Source organism: Lonchura striata, chromosome 1A, assembly GCF_050655825.1.
Source record: "Lonchura striata isolate lonStrDom1 chromosome 1A, ASM5065582v1, whole genome shotgun sequence".
NCBI classification, from domain to species: Eukaryota; Metazoa; Chordata; class Aves; order Passeriformes; family Estrildidae; genus Lonchura; species Lonchura striata.
The window spans coordinates 12555001-12574245 of record NC_140741.1 but is presented as its reverse complement, the minus strand read 5'-3'; the positions used below and the strand labels follow the sequence as shown (position 1 = coordinate 12574245).

The window sequence follows — 19245 nt, the reverse complement described above, 5'->3', positions numbered from 1 at the left end:
AGAAACTCAGGGAAGAATATTCTGGATCAGACCAAAGTTCTTGTCTAGCCAAGTGGCTGTCTCTGTCAGGGGCTATTAAAAGGTAGTTTGGAACTGTGATAAGAAAAAGTAAAGGCAGAGCAATCTTTTTCCCAGCACTTTCCCATCAATTAGAGATTTTAGACAATTCCTAAGCTACAATTTGTATATTTTGCTGTTCTCTTGCTTTGATGTTTCATATGCTCAGCTGGTGCTATTGAAAAATCCCACAATTACTACCCTCACATATCCTGTGAGGTAGAAAAGTGGTGTATTATCTCCACATTATGGATCTTGAACTGAGGAGCTGAAAGACTTGAAATGCCACCATCTAAAAATAGATTAGAGCTGTTACAGTTCATTAGCACAATAAAAACTTTGGACCAAATTGATACCCAGCCTGCCCTTAAAAATCCAACCTCTCTATAAACTCCCTATTACAATACTCCACGACGAGGCAAGGGTGACTGCAACCCTGAAATTTTATGGCACTTCTGTGTTTCTTCTCTTTCTCAGTAAATGCCAGCAAGATGATGATCCTGTGCATTATGGCTTCAGTTACACAGAGCTGCTTCCAGATGACTTTCAAGGCTCCAAGATCAGGATCTTTCAGATTTTTCAGCAGGCCATACAAGACATGACAAAAGTGATTCCCATGTTTTTAGAGGAATTTGAAAGGAAAGGAGAGAAAAAGACTGTTGCAATGTCACTAAAATAAACTGGGATGGGAGGCCAAAGCAGAAATGTTCCTTTCTGCTGCAGTCTTAGTGGTGATATTTTTATCTCTTATGTGGTGATTGAGAGCTGTAGGAACAGATGTGAGTCTGTCATTCTAAATTGAAGGCATTTTTTAGGCATTTATCAGCTTTTTCCTTATTTTTAATTAATATGTACTCATTGTCACAAGGCTACTGCACTCCAGAAAGGCATTGTGTACAAGGAGTACTGAAATGCTCTGCTTTGACTTGAACAAAAAAGCAATCAAAATCCTTTTCTAGCTATTGGTACATTATTATTGTTCACTGCTCATGTGTTTGTTAGCAGTGGGACTTCTGATCTGGACACCTGGATTTTACACTGCAGTTTTGAATAGCCAATAAAGCTGTGTGTTATGTACGTAAAAGTTCTCATAATGTAACTCTGAGAGTTAGGAGGATTGTGTTGGTTTTTCCTTACTCTGTTCATGCAGAAAGCTTGTTCCAGTACTGGCAGTATATTGATTGGATGCCACTGACAGTAGTTTTTTGCTCTTGATGTTAAAAAAAGGCATAAACAAAAGTTATATATTTTGAATAAGGAATAAAAAATACTTACAGATAACACTGGAAAAAACATAAGTTTCCTGGAAGCAGAAAAATGTTAAAAATCTGGCCTTCATTTCCAGATCTGTGTATTCAGATGAAAAAAGTACGTATGAACTACTTTTGTCTTTGGCCTAACAGTTTACTGATAGGGTTTTTTATTTTTTTATTAGGCCCATTATTTCATATATGTGTTTCCTCATGAGCCCTCCATTCTTGGAAAGAACATAAAGAAAAAGAATCTAATTTTATATTGCTGTAGACTGTATGCAAAAAGGCTACTTTTCCACATTGAAGTCTAGAGATTTTTGTGAAAGAAACAAAATTTTGTGTATGACAAACAAGCACAACCTGGATCCCAGCAGGATACAATGACAAATCCATAGGCTGTACTAATGGTGCTGCTTCTTTCTCTTTTCCCTGCCAACTAATTTGCTTGCCTAGTTCATATAAAATGGAAGTTGAAGTTTATGACAAGATTTACATCCTGATATCCTCATCTTAGCATCTATGGAAAGAGAATGTTGGTACAGGGAAACAAATTTCTCATGTTGTTATCTTCTACTTTGGATTAAAACCACCTCTAACTGGTTGGCCTTCCAGTGTGGCTCTTGCTTGTTATTTCTCAGTGGCACAGCCTATCACTTTGCTAAATGTAGATTGCTCTTGGCTAGTTTTTCGAAGTAATTTGACAATGTAGCTTGATTGTGCTTTAACATAATCTAGACATTGCTTCCCTGTAGTGGGACAAAGGGATTGTGAAGACAGAATTTCCTAGCACATTTCCCCTCTCTTACAATACCTATCGTATTTTACTTAACTATAGCAATCTTCCTAGGTTCAAATGCTCTACTTAGTTGTGTTTAGGGTTTACATGAACTGTATGGATTTCATGCATTAGATGAGATCTTGCTTAGAATGCTAATGTCATGTGCTTTACAATAATGCAGTGAAGTCCCAATTTGGTTTTGATTGCAATAAACTGAAGGCAAATGTGTAAACCTTTGCTAATTTAAGTTGATTTTACCTTTATCGTTTTGCATATTACATGATCTAGAGCCACACAAACAAAAGCTTGTTTGGACTTACCATGCTCTCCTTTTCAGAAAACAGAATTCTTTTTAATTAAAAACACTTTAAAAAAATCAGTATGTGTAATTGCTAACACCTGCTATGTGTTACTAACAGATGTTTCTTACTTACCTAAGGGAACTGTTATAATTACACTATACGCTTATTGGAATGGCATTTAACCAAGATAGTTTAGGAACTTTAGGTGGTGACTTTGTGTTCTTTCATTCATCTTTCCTTTAAAAAATGTAAAAAATAGCTGAACAATCAGGCCTCCTCGCTCACCTCCCCAGCTCACATTCACCAAACACAGTTTGGCACGATGGAACTCTGGATGTTCAGCCTCTCCTTGGTAACCCTGAGCATCAAAGAGGAGTTTGGAATTGTTGCTCCAAGCTTTACAGTGCCTGGGGTGGGATGGTTACAAGACATGCCAACAGTGGGGTTTGAGGAAGGCAGACTTACTGACTGACCTGAGCAGCCCACCTAATTTCTCTGTTTCTGTGCTCTTTACTGTGAAATGCTGGTGGTGTGGCCTCCTCTGGATAATCTTTAAGGTTGGAAAAGACCTCTAAGGTCCTTGAGTCAAACCATTAACTCAGCGCTGCCCAGCCCACCACTGAGCCACGTCCTAAACACCATATCCACAAATACCTCCAGGAATGGTGGACAGCTTCTTCCAGTGCTTGACAACCCATTTTTTGGTGGAAGAATGCTTCCAATCCAAACCTCCCCTTGGCCCAGCTTGAGGCCATTTCCTTTTGTCCCATTGCTTGTCACTTGGGAGAAGAGACTGACATCCACGGAGGAGGGAGGCTCAAATCATGAATGTTTTCCCAAGGCTTTGAGATTTTTGGGTTGGATTAGAGGTCAGCAGGACTAGCTCTGGGTGTTGTCCTGTCACCAGGGCCATGCAGTGAAGGCTTTGAGGGGAAGGGAGAGAAAGGCTGCCCCCATGGCTGCCACAGAGCTCTGCATTCACTTCCGACTCAGGTGCCGAGCAAGGCACTCCGTGTTCTCCCTCTGCATCTTCATTTATGAAACTAATCACACAATTACCTGCAGGCATGTGTTAAATATGACACTGGTCTCTGCAAAATAATGGGCCAATTGCAAACAATGAATAAAGAGAGGCAGCTCCATTTATAACCGCTGTTTCAACAGAGCTGTGTTGTAATCAAAGTGATCTGAGGGTGACTCATTAATTAATTGATGTTCTTTTTTATTATGTGCTATTGAGTTAATGAGTAATTTGTGCTAGATAACTCTCTGAACACACTGATTGCGTGAGATATTTTCTGGGGCTTTCATATCAATGACATGCTGAATAGGTGGAAGATGGTATTTGCTTATGTATACTCATTATTAGCAGGTTCAGGATGAATATAAATCAGCAGAAGGGCATTTTAAAAGGTATTAGATACATGCAGCTCTTACTTTAATGCTTTAAACAGATACTCTTCAGCTTTTAATGCCTTAAATAGAATTAAAATCACTTCTTTTATAATACTTCTATCAGCCACAATTGGCAGCTTTTAGAAAGGTGCCTACACAAAGGATTTTTACTGGGAGCATGTTTGTGCTAATGGCCTATTACCTTGTACATATTGTATTTTGGTTTCATTTTCCAAGGTACTGAGCAGTAAACAGGTTTGGACTGCATCATTGGCCTGAAGTAGGAGGAATGTGTTAAGTGAATATGTAATTGGCTTTTTTAAAATCTAAAATGGTATTTAAAGGAATAAAAACACTGCTCTTATATACAGTACACACTTTTCTTTGTATACTTTCACTTGTTAAAGCTTTTGCTTTATTGAAACCACAACATCTCCAATGCCATAGGAGTTTTTTATTCATTGAACAACAAATGGCTAAATTGATAATTTAGTCTGACAACAGCAGCACAGTGGAAGCTTTCAGAAAAATCAGCTAAATGTATAAAATTATACCCAGCAATCACTACAGACCTTCATTTTTGACAAGATTTGTTCTAGGTACAGATGACTGTAAACTACCTACTGCTGAGAAAATTATAAGAAGCTGCTGCATATTACGTTGAAAAAAACCTTTAGAGTACTTTAAAATCTATACAGTCAAAACCTTGCCACAGTCCCTGTTTGTTACTTTTTCTCAGTTTCCCTTCTCACTGACCATTTTTCAATGTATCTTCCCCAAGTCATTTTATGTGTAGGCAATTAGGAACATTTGAGGGATTGCTGGATGATTTTCATCTATTTACATTACGTGAGCAAAAATTTGAACATTTTGGGAGGATAGGAAAAACATGAAAGTGTGCTTTAAAAAAACCACCAAACAACCCAGAAGATAGAAAAACACAATAATGAAATAGATCAACTTTTAGTCCTGGTCACTGTTTCTGCCAAATCCAGGCTGTCTTGATCCATCACCAGTTGTGGCAGATAACAGACACAGCAGAATGCAGTTGTCAGAGAAGCTTTTTACAGTTGAAAAATCAAGGTTTGATAATTTTAAGTTTTTCACATGGCACAAAAACAGCCATCCAAATAGATTGTAGTAGTAGATAAAAAAAAAAAAATATTGATATTATTTTTGTCTGGCTAAACTTCACAATATCTACAGCTAAAGATGGGAGGCACAAGTGGAAGCATTCCTGCCTGGCAAATACACTGAATAAGGGTCACTATCAGAGTGGTTTGCTGGATGCAGACAGCATGTTGACACACACAGTGATGGAGAAGGAGAACCAAGGCAGATAACAAAAAAGCAACCCAAAGGAATGGTCTAGACCTCTGTCAAAATGGTCACTAAAGTGGCCTGGTAGATCATCTCACTCCAGTATTGACTTATGATGATATACTTTACTGGAGTTGTAAATGTTTCCATTAAATATTTCAACTCTCAGCCATTATTTTAACAGCCAGACAAGAAGGAAGTTTGAAATACAGGAAAATGTGTAATTGATCTTTGACCTACAACAAACCTAAATGTATTCTGTATCCTCTACATACAAATTTTAGATATGTATGTGAAGATAGATGAGCATAAAGTGCTCAAAGAAGCGCCACAACATTGTACACTGCAAACATATCCATATTTCTTCATCCTTGCATCAATTAAGATTGATAGAATGGTGAGACAATTTTTTTTGTCTTCCTAGCAGGACCACCTTCCTCTTCCACACTTTTGAGCCTAGGTCACAAAATGAACATATGAGCAATGTAGCATGTAGTAACGAGGCGCTCTTTTCCCATTTCCCTCTCTTCATTTGCTCCATAAAGAGCTGAGCAGTGGCACTTTGTGGGAATGAGAGAATTCCTTGAGCATTTACAGCACTACTAGCGTTTAGTTGCCATCATCTCCAGCCAAGCCTTCCTCAGGCTGAGCTGGTTTTGGTGCTTTCCTGCCTCAGACCTGTGATTACCTCCTGGGAATGCTCTGCTCCTCCCAGGTTATCCTAACGCTGCTCATAACATCCACAAGGCTGCTGGTTTTCTGAAGAGCCAAAAATGCTTTACAAAAGCACTGTATCCATTCGCCCCATTGGACAGATGGGGACAACTGAGGCACAGAGAAGCTGAGTGACATGCCCAAGCTTACAGGGAGTCAAAGGCAGAGCCAAGGAGCTTTCTTTCTTATTTCTGAAGCAGGGATTTCTATCCTTTCTGCAGCCTACTACTGGAAAGCAGAAGAGAGATCTTCCTGATTTCTAATGGAAAGACCCAGGAGGGGCTGGAGGAGAAAATTGAAATTTGGCTCAAAACAAGATAATATGATTCTTCCCTTTCTGTCCATCCTGACCTTCACAGAAAGGACAGCTTGTTTATTGCACTGCAGTAGGTCTGTAAGAACCTAATAGTACCTCTGACACCAACTGCTTCGTTATCCCAAAGACATTAAGGGACTGGGGAAGGGAGTGCAAGAGACACTTGTGCTCAAGGTTAGGAAGGAAGATAGTCCACATAAGAGGGCTAAATTTAATTTGAAAAACTATGTGGAGCTATTTCTTCTAATTAACAAGAACAGCCTGAGGAGTTGTTGCATTTCTTTCTGGTCCTGTATGAGTCAGTCAAGTTTTCTGAGCCATGCTTATTTTCAAAAGGGTTCACAGCCAGGAAAAAAAAAAAAAAACAACAACAAAACACACTGTAACAGCAGTCATTAAAACTAAATATCTATTTCTAAGTCAAGCCACTGTGCAGTGTGCTCTTACCATACACTTAAGGAATTTCCCCACTGCATTACAAAACTTCTTTGACCATCCCCAGCAAAAACATGCTGAAACTGCAACAGGACAGGAGAAGCAGGGAAGGACAGCAGTCAACTTGAACAGAGTCATGGGTTCATACTCGAAACAAAAACAAGAGCTTAGCTTCATAACAACATAGGGTATAGTGGGTTTCTTGTTGGCTTTTCTTCTTCTTCTTCTTAATACTGTTTTGCTGTTTGTGTGTTTTTAACGCAGGTTGTTTTCCCGGTGAGCTAGATTACAGTGGCAAACAGATAAGACATAAATATGCATTGAACAACTTTTTAAACATTCATCCTGCTTTCCTTTGCCAAACACCTGTAAGCTCTGTCAGGGGTGTGAGCACTTAGGGACGTCCTGCTGATGCAATAGCTTCATGGCTTTAAAAGAAGTCCACCTCTCCTAGAAAACGGACTGATTGCCAACAGGAGCTGTCAGCAGAAATTCCACCTCTGTCAAAAGGATTTTAATTGCCAGTATTGATGGGACAAACCCGTAGGATGTTGGCATGGACAGCAAGGTACCTGTGCAGTCGAGTGTGGTTAGCTCTCGCTTGCTATTGCTAAGTTTTGTCCCATCCACATCAGCATTTAAATTACCTTCAGCATTCGCAGAGGTGGGTAATTAGCAACCAGTCACTCTCCCAGTGTCAGCTCAGGGTCGTTTCCTTAGTGTAAATAGACCCTCAGAGGGGGCTGTTTGCAGTGCCTTCTACTTTCACTTTTTTTTTTTTTTTTTTTTTCCAGGGTTTGTTGAGGACGCAGCCCCAGAAAATATATTAGGGTTAAGCCCTGATTAAAAAAAAAAAAAAAAAAAATTAAAAAAAAAAAAAAGGGAAAGAGAGAGAGAGGGAGATGAGGGAGAGAGACCCCTCAAATTTTAAGACTTCTTTAAAATGCATATAAAGAAAAATCTTCTCCCTTGCCTCCCCTCCCTCAAATTAATGATTTGAGAAAAATAACATATATATTTATATATATATATGTATATATATATATATAAAAAATAAGATGCCCAGAGGCACTGGTTTGCATTAGGGCTTAATTTCTCCAGCTAAATTAAAAATCAAATCCAGGCATTTGGAATGCCTAAGGGGCACAAAAGCAGCACCCAAAATCATTAACTTTTGCACCTTTTATAATATAGCTCAAACCAGTCAGATTTACTTTTCAAAATTTTGTAGTAAAATAAAAGTGCTCTTTGAGGAAAATCCATGCAATTAAACAGCAGATGCTTAACCCCTGAAAAATAGAGGCTTATAAGAGAAGTGCTGATAGATCCTTAACCATAGCATCATTAGCAGCAGGTGCTGCTAGTTATTAGTTTTCTTAATAGTTTTAATGTAAACAGTATTCTTAAGCTCTAAGTGTAGCATAATGGTTGGGATTTGCTCTTTAATGCTTTTTACTAGAAAGATACAGCTCATTTAAAATAGCTGGTAGATACAGAAAGCATAAATATACAGTAAGTTTAGACACTGATTGTACTAAATGCAACAATACAAAGAAGCAAACAGGAACACAAATGGTAACACAATAAAACTGTATTACATTTGTGCTTCAAATATTACAATACATTATGTACAATAGTCCAAAATAAACATCTCATGCCAAATGACACAAAAAGAAACAAACAAAAAAAAACCCAAACAAACTGAAAATCCCAAGAGCAAGCAAAAAGAATCCAGCTGTATATACAGTACCTTTTTAATTAACATTCAACTCTGAACTGGAGCAATTTTCACTACATACAGATGCAGTCCGCCTTTTATTTCACGCAACCATTCTGTCTCCCTATATCTATGCTATTCAGTAGGTTCCTGTGTCATTTCTTATATACATGTTGAGCAAAAAAGATAAAAGAACATAGTGCTTTTTATTCTTAATGATGTGGCATCCGATCAGCGAACCTGGGGTGCATAACCTTCTTTCATTAAACCCTCTTCATAATCTGTCTGGCACAGAATCATGTTGTTCTTCAGGAAAAATTTGTCTCCAACACAAAATCTGAAATTAAAATAATAAAGAGAAAAGAAAAAGAGAGTTTGAGGGTAAATGATGGGATATAGGCTTACAGGTGAGGGTTGTAGAATAAGTGTTGGCTGGACAGCACCCACCTGTGTGTGTGAGAAAGCCCAGCAGAGGAATTGCCCTGCTGCCACAATTAATCCTGTGTTTTCAATAAAATCTAGTGCATTCAGGCACTTTTGCTTCCCCAGCCAAAGCCCTCATTCAAAGCCCACCGTGGGCTGTGGGAGTCCTGGATCAGGTCACTGGCACATAGCTAAAAACACAATAAATATCTCAGGCTGCTGAGCTAAGTGAAAAGTAAATGTCCAGCAAACCAGAAGGAAGATAAAGTATAGCAAAGCACCCACAGGAAAGCTTGTCTGAGATATCTTGCATTTGCCTCATGTCCTAGTAAGAATTTTTTGTTTTGTTCCAGTTGGATATTTCACTAGATTTGATTTAAGATGGTGATTCTGAGAACTGCTTCTAGCACACACACGACTTTACACTCACTGTAAAGCATATGTAAACCAGAGACACGCAGGCATGCAGAAAAAAAAAAAGCCTTTTCCCTTTTTTCCTATAGGAGTTGATTACAAATTTAGTTACTCAGCTAACTACTCTCTCTCTCTCATGGTATCAATGCAACTACCTTGTTACAGTATTATGTGCATCAGAATGATCTGTTTGCTGCAAAACACCACTGAGAGATTTCCTTTGCTTTTCTCTGATGAGCAGGACAATCACGAAATGTTGATGCTCCTGGCTGGCTGACTTCAAACTTCCAGTAAAGTAGGATTTCCCAGCTAAAAATATATGCTTGAATTTAAGAGGGTTCTTCCCTGACACACCCTGAAGTCCTTCTTCCCCTTGACAAAGCCATTCTTCTGGAAAGATGCTTGGGGAGAAGTGAATGGGGACAATGCAGAAGAAAGTTTCCCTAGTGACTGCCTTGGCAGGGTTACATGGCTTTGTTTGTAGTGAACTCTCCAGCTATGAAATATATTGGGAGGCACTGCTTGCCTTATTGCAATTAAAATGAAAGAAAGTAACCTAAATGAACCCCCTAACACTGATGTGAATAAATGATACCAGCTTCTACCAGCTAATTATGGATTGCTGCTCTACAATGGATCTCAGTACATGAAGTATTGTTTAATGTGTAACAGATTATAATGTCCTTTTTTTAATATAATTTCCAAATGGTGACATCTTGGACACAATTAGGGTCAGATATAAATGCTTGTGTTGTTTACGGTAGATTTAACAGCAGAGTAACTATGGGAATAGCTGGATATGTATTTAATTGTAACAATTTAACCTTCAAATAGTGGTGCCTGCTGGAGTTGACCCAGTAAAACTCCATAAACGACACAGGTTGACCCACATGACCCTGATCGTGTTCTGTCTTTATCAGATAGTCAATTTCTAATGATGTTCAAGCAGAAATCTTGGTGAATTGTTACAGATTAAATTGTGTATGGAAAGCAGTCCTTTAATGTTTTGTGAAGTTGGAGGTATAAATGAGTAGCAGTTGGACTGATTTACATTTGTGAAGATTGGAATGCTAGACAAACAGTGAACCCATTTATTTTCCAACTGGGTAGCTTTGGAAATTTATCCTTATGCTAGCTAAATAGATAGAGGGAAAATAGTGTAATAAAAAAGTGGATTGAAAAGAATTAGCTTTGCTCTTAAAGGAAAATTGGTTTGTTTATTTGTGGATTTTTTTTTTTCTGTAGGATTACTGCCTGCTGCTGATGATGATTGAAAATAGAGATTATAGGAGGATCCCAAAATCTTTATTTATGGTTAACACTCTTTTGTAAAGGTTCCTATTATTCTTCCCACCCCAATCCTAGTATACTAGGCTATTAACAAGACAAAATGATTTTGAGTAGCTATGTTGAAATGAAGAATTCATACATAAAAGTTGTTCTTTGGTGTTTTTTTCTAGTTTCCATCTTTTGTATTTTTGTCCATTGACAGCAATGCTGAGAAAAATTCTTTTGTGCACCTTACAAGATTAGGTGAAAGAGTTGTAACTAGTGCCAACATGAAATGCTTGTTTTTCCCAAAGAAGTCTTATTTAAAATCAACCAAAACCAAAGAAAATCCGCCAGTGCATCAGTGGGAGATGAAACCACCTCTACACCCAGCAGAAAACACAAAGTCTGAACCAAGAACATTGCTCAGCTGTGTGTATTCCTTTTGTTCCAGGGTAAGACAGATCTTAGCAAACTAAATTTTTTAAAGCATTTAGTAGACAAAAAAACACACTGCTGAAGAGCAATTCGCTTGCATGGCAATACTTAACACGTGTGGCTCCATGCAACATCATTTGCAGCAAAGTCCTGGCTAGAGGATTTTATTTCTCAGCCCTCAGAGGAGCGAAGCAGTTTGAATTAAACTGCATGGGCTACACGGGAGTATCAGGATGCCTTTCCCAATAAAAAGTGTCAATGCCTTTTGCTTTAGCAATGTTGATATGTGGAGCCAGAAGTGCTCTACCTGTGCCTGCATGGCATGGGACAGCTTTATGCATCAGTGGCTTCAAACACACACACAGTTCCACAGATCCCTTGTGTTCCCAGTGTGCAGCTGTCCTGGGGAGAGGCTGCTAGTGGCCTGTCCCTTTGATAACCTGTTGGGGTTGGGGTTTGCCTGCATGGGAAGGCATCCTCTGGACGGTCCCCTGTGCCCTGGGGGAAACCTGGTGCTCCTGATGCTTAGGGTGCAAATTCTGAATCAGTTTTCATATCACGCAAGCTTGGTGACAAGCATATTTGGCTTGTGTCGGCCCCTGGGAGTTAAATGTGTGAATTGTGCACTCATTAAGTGTCAAAGAGGTAACCACAAGGTGAAAAACCTATAATCCTGGCATGCTGGCTCCCAGGTACAATGGGACAGATGAAGTATGAGGAATTTTGGCCATTCACACTTTCAACCTTATTTGACTCTCAAAACCAGATTTAGCCTCTCCTGAAGTGAAAGATCTGTAACCACTACACATTGGGTTTGCACACGGCAAAATTTAAACCTGGCTCAGCTTTAAAATGGGAGGGTAAATTGAAGCTTAGCCTCCCACTTTTTTTATGGAATTGGCATAGGATGTAAATCAGGGCACAATTTGGGCACACATATTAAACGGAGTCGAGGAGCATATTAAGATGCCACTGTGTTAGGAGTGTATAATTAGGCAAGATTATTACTCTTCTAGCAGGCAGATGGTAGTCTTCAGCCTTCCCTAAAACCCTCACCCAATTTTTTTAATAGGCATGCAAGATGAACAGGAAAGAATATACAATAGGCTGCATTATCATGCCAGATTGGACTGAGCACCATAAATTCATAATAGTACTTTTGACACGACTGTGACATTAGTAGAATGACCATTATAATTAACCTACATTCTAGAACCCCTGTCATATTTTACACTGGCAAAAAGAAGGCCATTTATATTACAAAATGACCTCTGTTATCACCTTGTTTGGAAGGGAAGGTGTGCCTAGACTAATCACAAGAAGAATAAAACTTCTATTTTGAGAAGTAGCTCTTTCGTTGTTAAGTACAGATATCTAAGGAGATCTCACTGCTGTCTGTCATCTTTTCTGAATCACAGGACGTGTCAAGGTACTGAAGACTACTTAAGAAAGCAAGAGAAATATTGCTGTGGAGGAAGATGGCTTCGTGTGTGCCTCCTCTGGTAAAGCCAGGTCTTTGTGGCTCTAGAAAGAAACAAAATCTGGAAACATTTATTTGATTTCCTGAGGATTGAGACAGTTCAGACTTACCACACCCACACCCTTCCCCTCTGCTTATTGCAATCAATGACTTGGGCTCTGCTTATCCCCTTTCCTCTGTTTTTAAATGTTGAGCTTCCAATGCAACTCACATCAACGTTCATCTATGTGCATCACTAAGAGAACAAAGCCACTCTTTACACCACAGTTCATCAGTCCACACCTGTGCTTTATTAAGTCTGGGCTTCTGTCAAAATGTCCATTTCAAAGGTTGGAAAGTGGGAGCTGTGCCTGAAGTTGTACATTTTCACCAGAATACACAGACACAGAATCCCAGTTCAGCTTCAAATGGCAAACCTCACCTTGGTGTGCTTTTCATGTAGTGTTTTATAAAAAGCAGGTGTGGACAATATGTTAATTTGTATTCTAAATTTTGAGACATACAATAAAGATAAGCAGTACTCAGGCCTGCAGAATTTATAAAATGACCACTCATGCAAAAATCTAATATTGGTGTTTGAAATAAGGATGTCCCTGGCATTGTATTCCCTCTCCCCTGCTTGACAGAGAACAAAGGCAGCATTGTGAGGGCATTTTACAGTTTATACTGGAGGTAAGTGTTTACAGCTACATCAGGACAGCAATTTCAATGAGTATGTAACCATTTTTAGTCCAGTTTCTATTAAAATAAAGGCAATTTCAGATAGAAGGGTAGAACGGACTATTTAAACACCTCTCAGTGATAGCAGATGGGGGTTTTAAGCCATACTCTGAGCTGACTTCAAACGGCAGGGAGAAAATATCACAGGAGCTGGGAACAAGGCGCTAAAGATGCCGGCAGAGTGAGAGGAAGGACACACAGACTCGGGGAAGTGGGAAAGCCGAAGGCAGGTTGACATCATCGCTGTAGTCAAAAGTGTCAAAAGTGCCAAAGACACAGCTGAGCCCACTTGCAAGATTTTCCACTCCATTTTGTTAGTCACACACATGCAGCCTGACAAAGTGTGAAAGGCAGTGTCTGTTTACAAGTTTATTTTTCCAGTGGTTTCCTTCCCCCCCCCCCCCCCCTTTAAATTTTCTGCAGAAATTAGGTATATTGAGGTTATTGTTAACATGGGGTGAAGGGCTTCTGAGGAGAAGTAAAATGTGTTTACAGAGAAGAAAGGGGCACACTCTCACACCATTAAGCTCACTGTCACTAAGCTCTGCAGGTACTTAGGCGATGGAAAAACTTCAAATTAGGAGTAAGCTGGACAGAGACATGAGAGATAAGAGGATGCTAAAACCTTTAGGCTAGGAGCAGAGCTTAATATTAAAAAAAATTGCTACAGCTTTAAGCATCAGTATCAAGAAAAATGTGGGGGAAATATCTCACAAACTGTCTGGCTGGAGCAATTAGATCCTGGAGCTGAATAGCTTTATGAAAGGGAAAATAGGAGACAGTGCCTATTTGGCACCAGGGGACCAGGCTTAGTGGCTCAGGAGCTCTCTTTCAGGCCTGTGTCCACAGTCTGTCTTCCTGGAGTACAGTGTGTGAGACAATGCCTTTTTCTTCTCACTCTGAAAAAGTCACATTCAGGAGGCCAATAAAGGCACTGGCATGTTTGAACAAAAGTCCCCTTAAGTGAAGGGAGCCTAATTACCATCCACACCGTGGCTTGCACTGGATGGTGAGTTGTAGGTACTCAAAAATAATAAAACAAGCAGTGAGGTTGTCCATAAAAACAGAAAAATCACTGAATTGTGACAAAGAGCATTAGGCAAAGAAGGGCAGCCATCTCTCTGGGCTCAGCTGTTTAAAGGGTAGGAATATGAGAGTCGTGCAATAGCAAGACCAAAGGATGGGCTGCCCCAAGGAGCAGTGAGATGTGTACTAATATAAATATTACCTGGCTTGAAAAGCAGAAGGAGATGGAAGGAGCAAGGGCCCAGAACATCAGAAAAAAATTCAGTGTTGGCAAAGACAAAGTAGTGCAATCTGAAGAAACAATTCTGTGTTCTCATGAACATTGCATGCATTCTGTTAGGAAAAAACCTGAATGGTCAATGGTAACTGAAAGTGAAACACAGAATCAGAGAGCATTACATACTCTGCAAAACTACTGTAGAGAAGGACCCAAAGGTTTTAAATTTAATGGGGGAAGAAAATGTGAAACTGGGGAATAAGGCTAAACAAGTCCTGCAATAGCTGGTGGGCCTTGACACACTCATTGGTGATTTTTTGATATATTTGATCTGTTTGTGAATAAAAATGTTCTCTTCAATAAATAAATTACATATTGGTGGAATTAGAGGCAGGAGTGAAAGGAAAAAGCAAATCTAAAGCCCCTCAATAACATTATTTTGTATACAAAGGAACAGCAGAAACTTAAAACAATTAAACTGCAAACTTATAAACACATCCTCATTCAGAATCTGCTGTATGGTTTTGATTAGCTTGAGCAGAGGAAGAAAAAATGATCTTAAAGGACAACAGAAATTATTAATGAAATGGTAATGACAAGATTTTTCTGTCACAAAAAGAGAACAAAAAAGGTTTCATAGTAGATCTGAAAAATGCCCAAGCTGCTGATGGGCCAGGTGCCTAACAATGTGGAGGTTTATTGTTATTCAAGTAACAAAAACCAGAAGATTTGAAGCTATTATTGAGAGACTGTAGTCAATAGGATGCTTTGCCATAGGAACCACAGAAGAGCTATGTTGGAGCATCTATGAAATAGGATTTTTTGTAAAAAACAACAAAATTAATTCTTCAGAGGGCCACTAGTCCCAAATTGTGAGGAAGAAAGGAACCCTACAAGCAGTCTGCTTTATTAGGCTCCATGAGAGCTATTGCAATAGAATCAGAATTAGGGTCACTTTTTGAGAATTTCTGAAATTCTTTGAAACTCCTGGAACCACTCCCTGTTTTCACTAGATGAACTAGACTGTATTTCAGGAAAATTCATTCTTTTGTTCTCAGCCTAAGACACCTGTAAGACTATTTCAGCAACCCTTTACCCAAAATACATGCAAAGTAAAAATCAAATAAAAGATTAAATTGAAGTCTGAGGAATAAAAAGGCTGAGAATTATTAAATAACCCAGTTAAGCTCCATTTCAGAAGCATCTAACCACTTTTCCAGGGGGATCAGCGGCCCCAGGGAACACCACGATGTGTGTTAGCTGCAAAGTGAAATTGCACATTAGTTTGCAGTTGTAACAGTAAAAGAGGAATATTAAAAATATTCATAAGAGCTGGGTTTTCTTTTTTTTTTTTTTTTTTTTCTGCTGGGTGTGGGGGGAGAGAATAAAAAGAAAGTTCACTTCCTCAGATCCAAGAGTGTTAACTATGATGAAAATTTTTTGCACTCCGGCTAACAAACATTGTCTGCTTTGCTTGACTGATGAAGATTAGCTGACTTCTTACATTAAAGGAGTTTGTCTTGTATGGGCTGAAGTGACAAGACAATAACTAAGTGCTAATTGTGCATAACCAACACTAAAGATATGCAGCCCCATTATGGCATGTAATAAATGAAGTGAACAACAGAAATATATTAGGGGCTTTAATAATGATACAAGAACTGTGGTTTGGAAAAAACCAGGATGTGAAGGGTTTAGGAAACGAAATCCAGGACACTCTGTGTGTGCCTCTTAAATGGGTACTGTGGGAGCCTCTGCATGCCTTGCTCAGCTTCTCAGTTCTGTGGCAAGACAAAATTGATATAGGACTTTAAATAGCATTAGAACCTATAATTACTTTGCATTATTATATAGTTTAAGCAGTGGTTATTACTTGCCTGGTATTTTAATTTCCCATGCAACATGATGAAAAAGGTCAATTTGGCTTTTTTTAAAGAGCGTAATTGTAGTGTGCTACACTTATTAGCAGCTGTACATTTTATGGTTCTTTAGGGATGTTTGATTTTTAAATGACTACAATGTTAAAAAATAATACATTGTAGGACAAAGTGAGTTAGGAAAGCTTATTTAGAGCTGTGTCTAGCTTTGTCATGTTAGACTATAATCTTCCTAATTTTTCATTGCTTCCCTAAAAATGTATATCTTGAGTTTCTTCCCAAAGGAAGAAATGAAAGATAATATGAATGCTATAAAACGCTAAATAGGACCATGTAATAGCTGAAAACTAACTGAAAATAATGGAGACATTAAGGAGTGGACATAATTGGCTCTCTCACTTCCTAGACCTCATAGAGGTCCCTGGCAAAGCTGCTATCATTCCTGGTGGAGTCAGAAATGGGGCTCCCGGTGAAATCTCCAGCTACACTCGGAGAGTAGCTGGTATAAACTTGGCTCTATTCACCTCTGAGGAAATCAGATGTTACAATTTACCATTTTTGACATTCGCTCTCCAACTGCGCCATATGGGTGATGCTTCAGAACAGGGTGTCAGGTTTGGATCCTTGGGATTTTTATAATCTATGGTTTGGATATGGAAATAAAAATAGGACTGTAAGAGGTCCAATGCTGCTACAGAGGAAATGGTGGGAACAACACCTTTTAAATTTAAATTATTACAGTTCTGGCAACAGGAAGAAACAATGTGTACTTTAAAAGAAATACATGAGATAAAAATGAAGAATTAAAGTGAAATTAATGCAATAATGACAAATGGTACTGTTATGCTCTTCTGCAGAAAAGGATCTCAAAGACCTTTATAAATATTAATTAATTAAACCTGACAGACAGCCCTTTGAAGGAGAGGAAGTAACATTATTCTTTTTTATTGATGCGGGATTAGAGACAAAAAAAGTTTTCTGGCCAAGGTCATGAAAGATGTTCTATATGAGTCCCAGGAATAGCATCCAGGTCTTGCCAGGTGTTTCCTCTTTGGAATGTATGCCCATACCAGTGACGAGCTAGCAGTTAGCATATGGAGCAGACCCAAGAAATTCTCTTACCTCTGATTACAAAGCTGACATGCAAAACAGTCCAGGTGATAAACATTGTCCTTCGCTCTCATCACCATCTCAAAAGCAGGTATGAGCTTACTGCAGGCAGCACAGTTTCCTGTAACGCCAAATAACCTGGAGATGCAGAAAGAAATAGATTTCTGATTCACTATATTTTAAATTTTTCTAAAAATTTATTATTTCTTTCCCCCCACAGTCTGGTCTTTGGCTGACTTCCCAGCACACCTCCCTTTGGAAAGGCTGGCCTTTGGTGCTTCAACTCTGCCCAATTTGCAGCACAAAGACATAGCCTTGCTGAAGAGAGCTTTATGACAGACTAATATTGCACCTATTGTGATGTTATTTTTTCCTGCAGGTTATACTGACCTTTCTTGATAAAAGAAACATCTTGTTAAACTAAACAAAGAAACAGTAAACACATTAGGGACGTTACATAACTGTGCAGGCAGAGGTCAAACTGTTTGCATTAAGTGGGAAGAGTCTTCTTCTTAGATCCTGCCATGCACGAGAGAGCCACATAACCTTGGCTTTTGGTGCTGCTTATTACTAAAACACACTTTAGCTAGAAAAGAAATAACACTTGTAAAAGCCAACATTCTTCGCATTTTTGACATCTAGTGCTAAAAGCTTTACCACTATTATTAAAAGAACATTTTATGAACAAGTCATTTAAATCGTCAGAAAGCATTAGCGGTTCATGCACCTTACAACCCTATACCGTAGTTATTGCTATGATTATGTTATTCAGGTAGCACATTAAAGTAAATGAGGCTGTAAACTATATATAGTCACATCAGGAGTAGAAGTATAAAATACTGTAAGAACAATATGGAATGCTGGTTTTGCCAGACATCTATATAATTTTCTTTTTAAATTCTCTCTGCTGAAGATTTTTCAATACTTTTCAAGTGGGTGTATTACACACACACAAAAACAACACACCAAAAAAAATCCCAACATACGTACACATCCTTTTGTGACACAGAAGGATTATAATGAACAAGAAAAAACATGTTAGCTCTATGTGGCAGCAATATTTGAAACTAAGTTTATTTAAACGACTTAATAGTTGTGATGGATTATTAAAAGTAATGCTCTGCTTGTGCATAGCAGTTAATGCTGTTTTTAACTATGAAGCACACCGGATGAAAACGCCACATCTGCCACTTTTCTTTTTTTCCTCAACATCAGGCTGACAGCAGAAAAATATAATGGCTCTCAAGGGAAACACCAAATTAAAAGCAGTTCTAAACTAATGAATTCAAAGGTGCTCTGTAGAAAATTCAGTTTGGTAACATAAAAATGAACACAGTTTTTTAATCACATCCCTCCATTTTACTGAATTTCATGGGTTGCCAACAATCCCACTTAATTCTAAATCCTTTTACCTTCTGCTTCTACTTAAGGTGTGCTGCCTACAAGAATCTGTGCCTGTTTAATTTAGCAGTTGTGACCCTTTTCCTCCTGTCTGAGACGCTGGAGATCACTTGGAGAAATGCTGGGACAAAGCCATCCTCATGGGCTCCTGTTAGAATGACTCAAGTCAACTTCTATTTTTGTGAGGTCCGATTACTAAAATCATAGGTTATTCAGGCAGATTAGAAATACTCCTTTTGTGAAACACTCTCTTCCAGTTCTATCTCCACCACACACGGGTTTCACTGAGGTTGTCTAAATCCCTGACTTTGATTCCTTGTCTGCAAGAAGGACACAAGGCTCAGTTGCCCTCCAGAGCTGTGGGCTGGCTTAGTGTTGGAGGTGATTATACCACAGCTCTGGCTCTGTTTTTCCTGCACATCTGTGTAGAAGATGATGCAGTTTAGCTGTGTGAGGGAAGCAGATCAGGCTGCAGAGGGGCTGTAGGTGCACAGTGCTGGTATTCCATGTGGTTGTGCTAAAGAGAAAGTCAGGCTTTAAGGCTTGAACACAACAGCAACATTTAAACACAAAGATGAGAGAG

The 19245-nt window shown here is 38.8% G+C and overlaps 1 protein-coding gene across 12 annotated transcripts in view; it reads right to left on the bottom strand.

The window, feature by feature from the left end:
* Window positions 1-4177: 4177 nt before the first annotated feature.
* Window positions 4178-19245, bottom strand: part of LMO3 (LIM domain only 3) — a 63743-nt gene continuing 48675 nt past the window's right edge. For all 12 annotated transcript variants that reach the window (XM_085569928.1, XM_085569931.1, XM_085569927.1 and 9 more), the window contains 2 exons: window positions 17274-17399; window positions 4178-8624 (listed from right to left, as the gene is read on the bottom strand). In XM_085569928.1, the coding sequence (XP_085426054.1) occupies window positions 8519-8624; window positions 17274-17399 (232 nt within the window). In that variant the 3' untranslated portion in view covers window positions 4178-8518. The remainder of the gene's footprint in view (window positions 8625-17273; window positions 17400-19245) is intronic.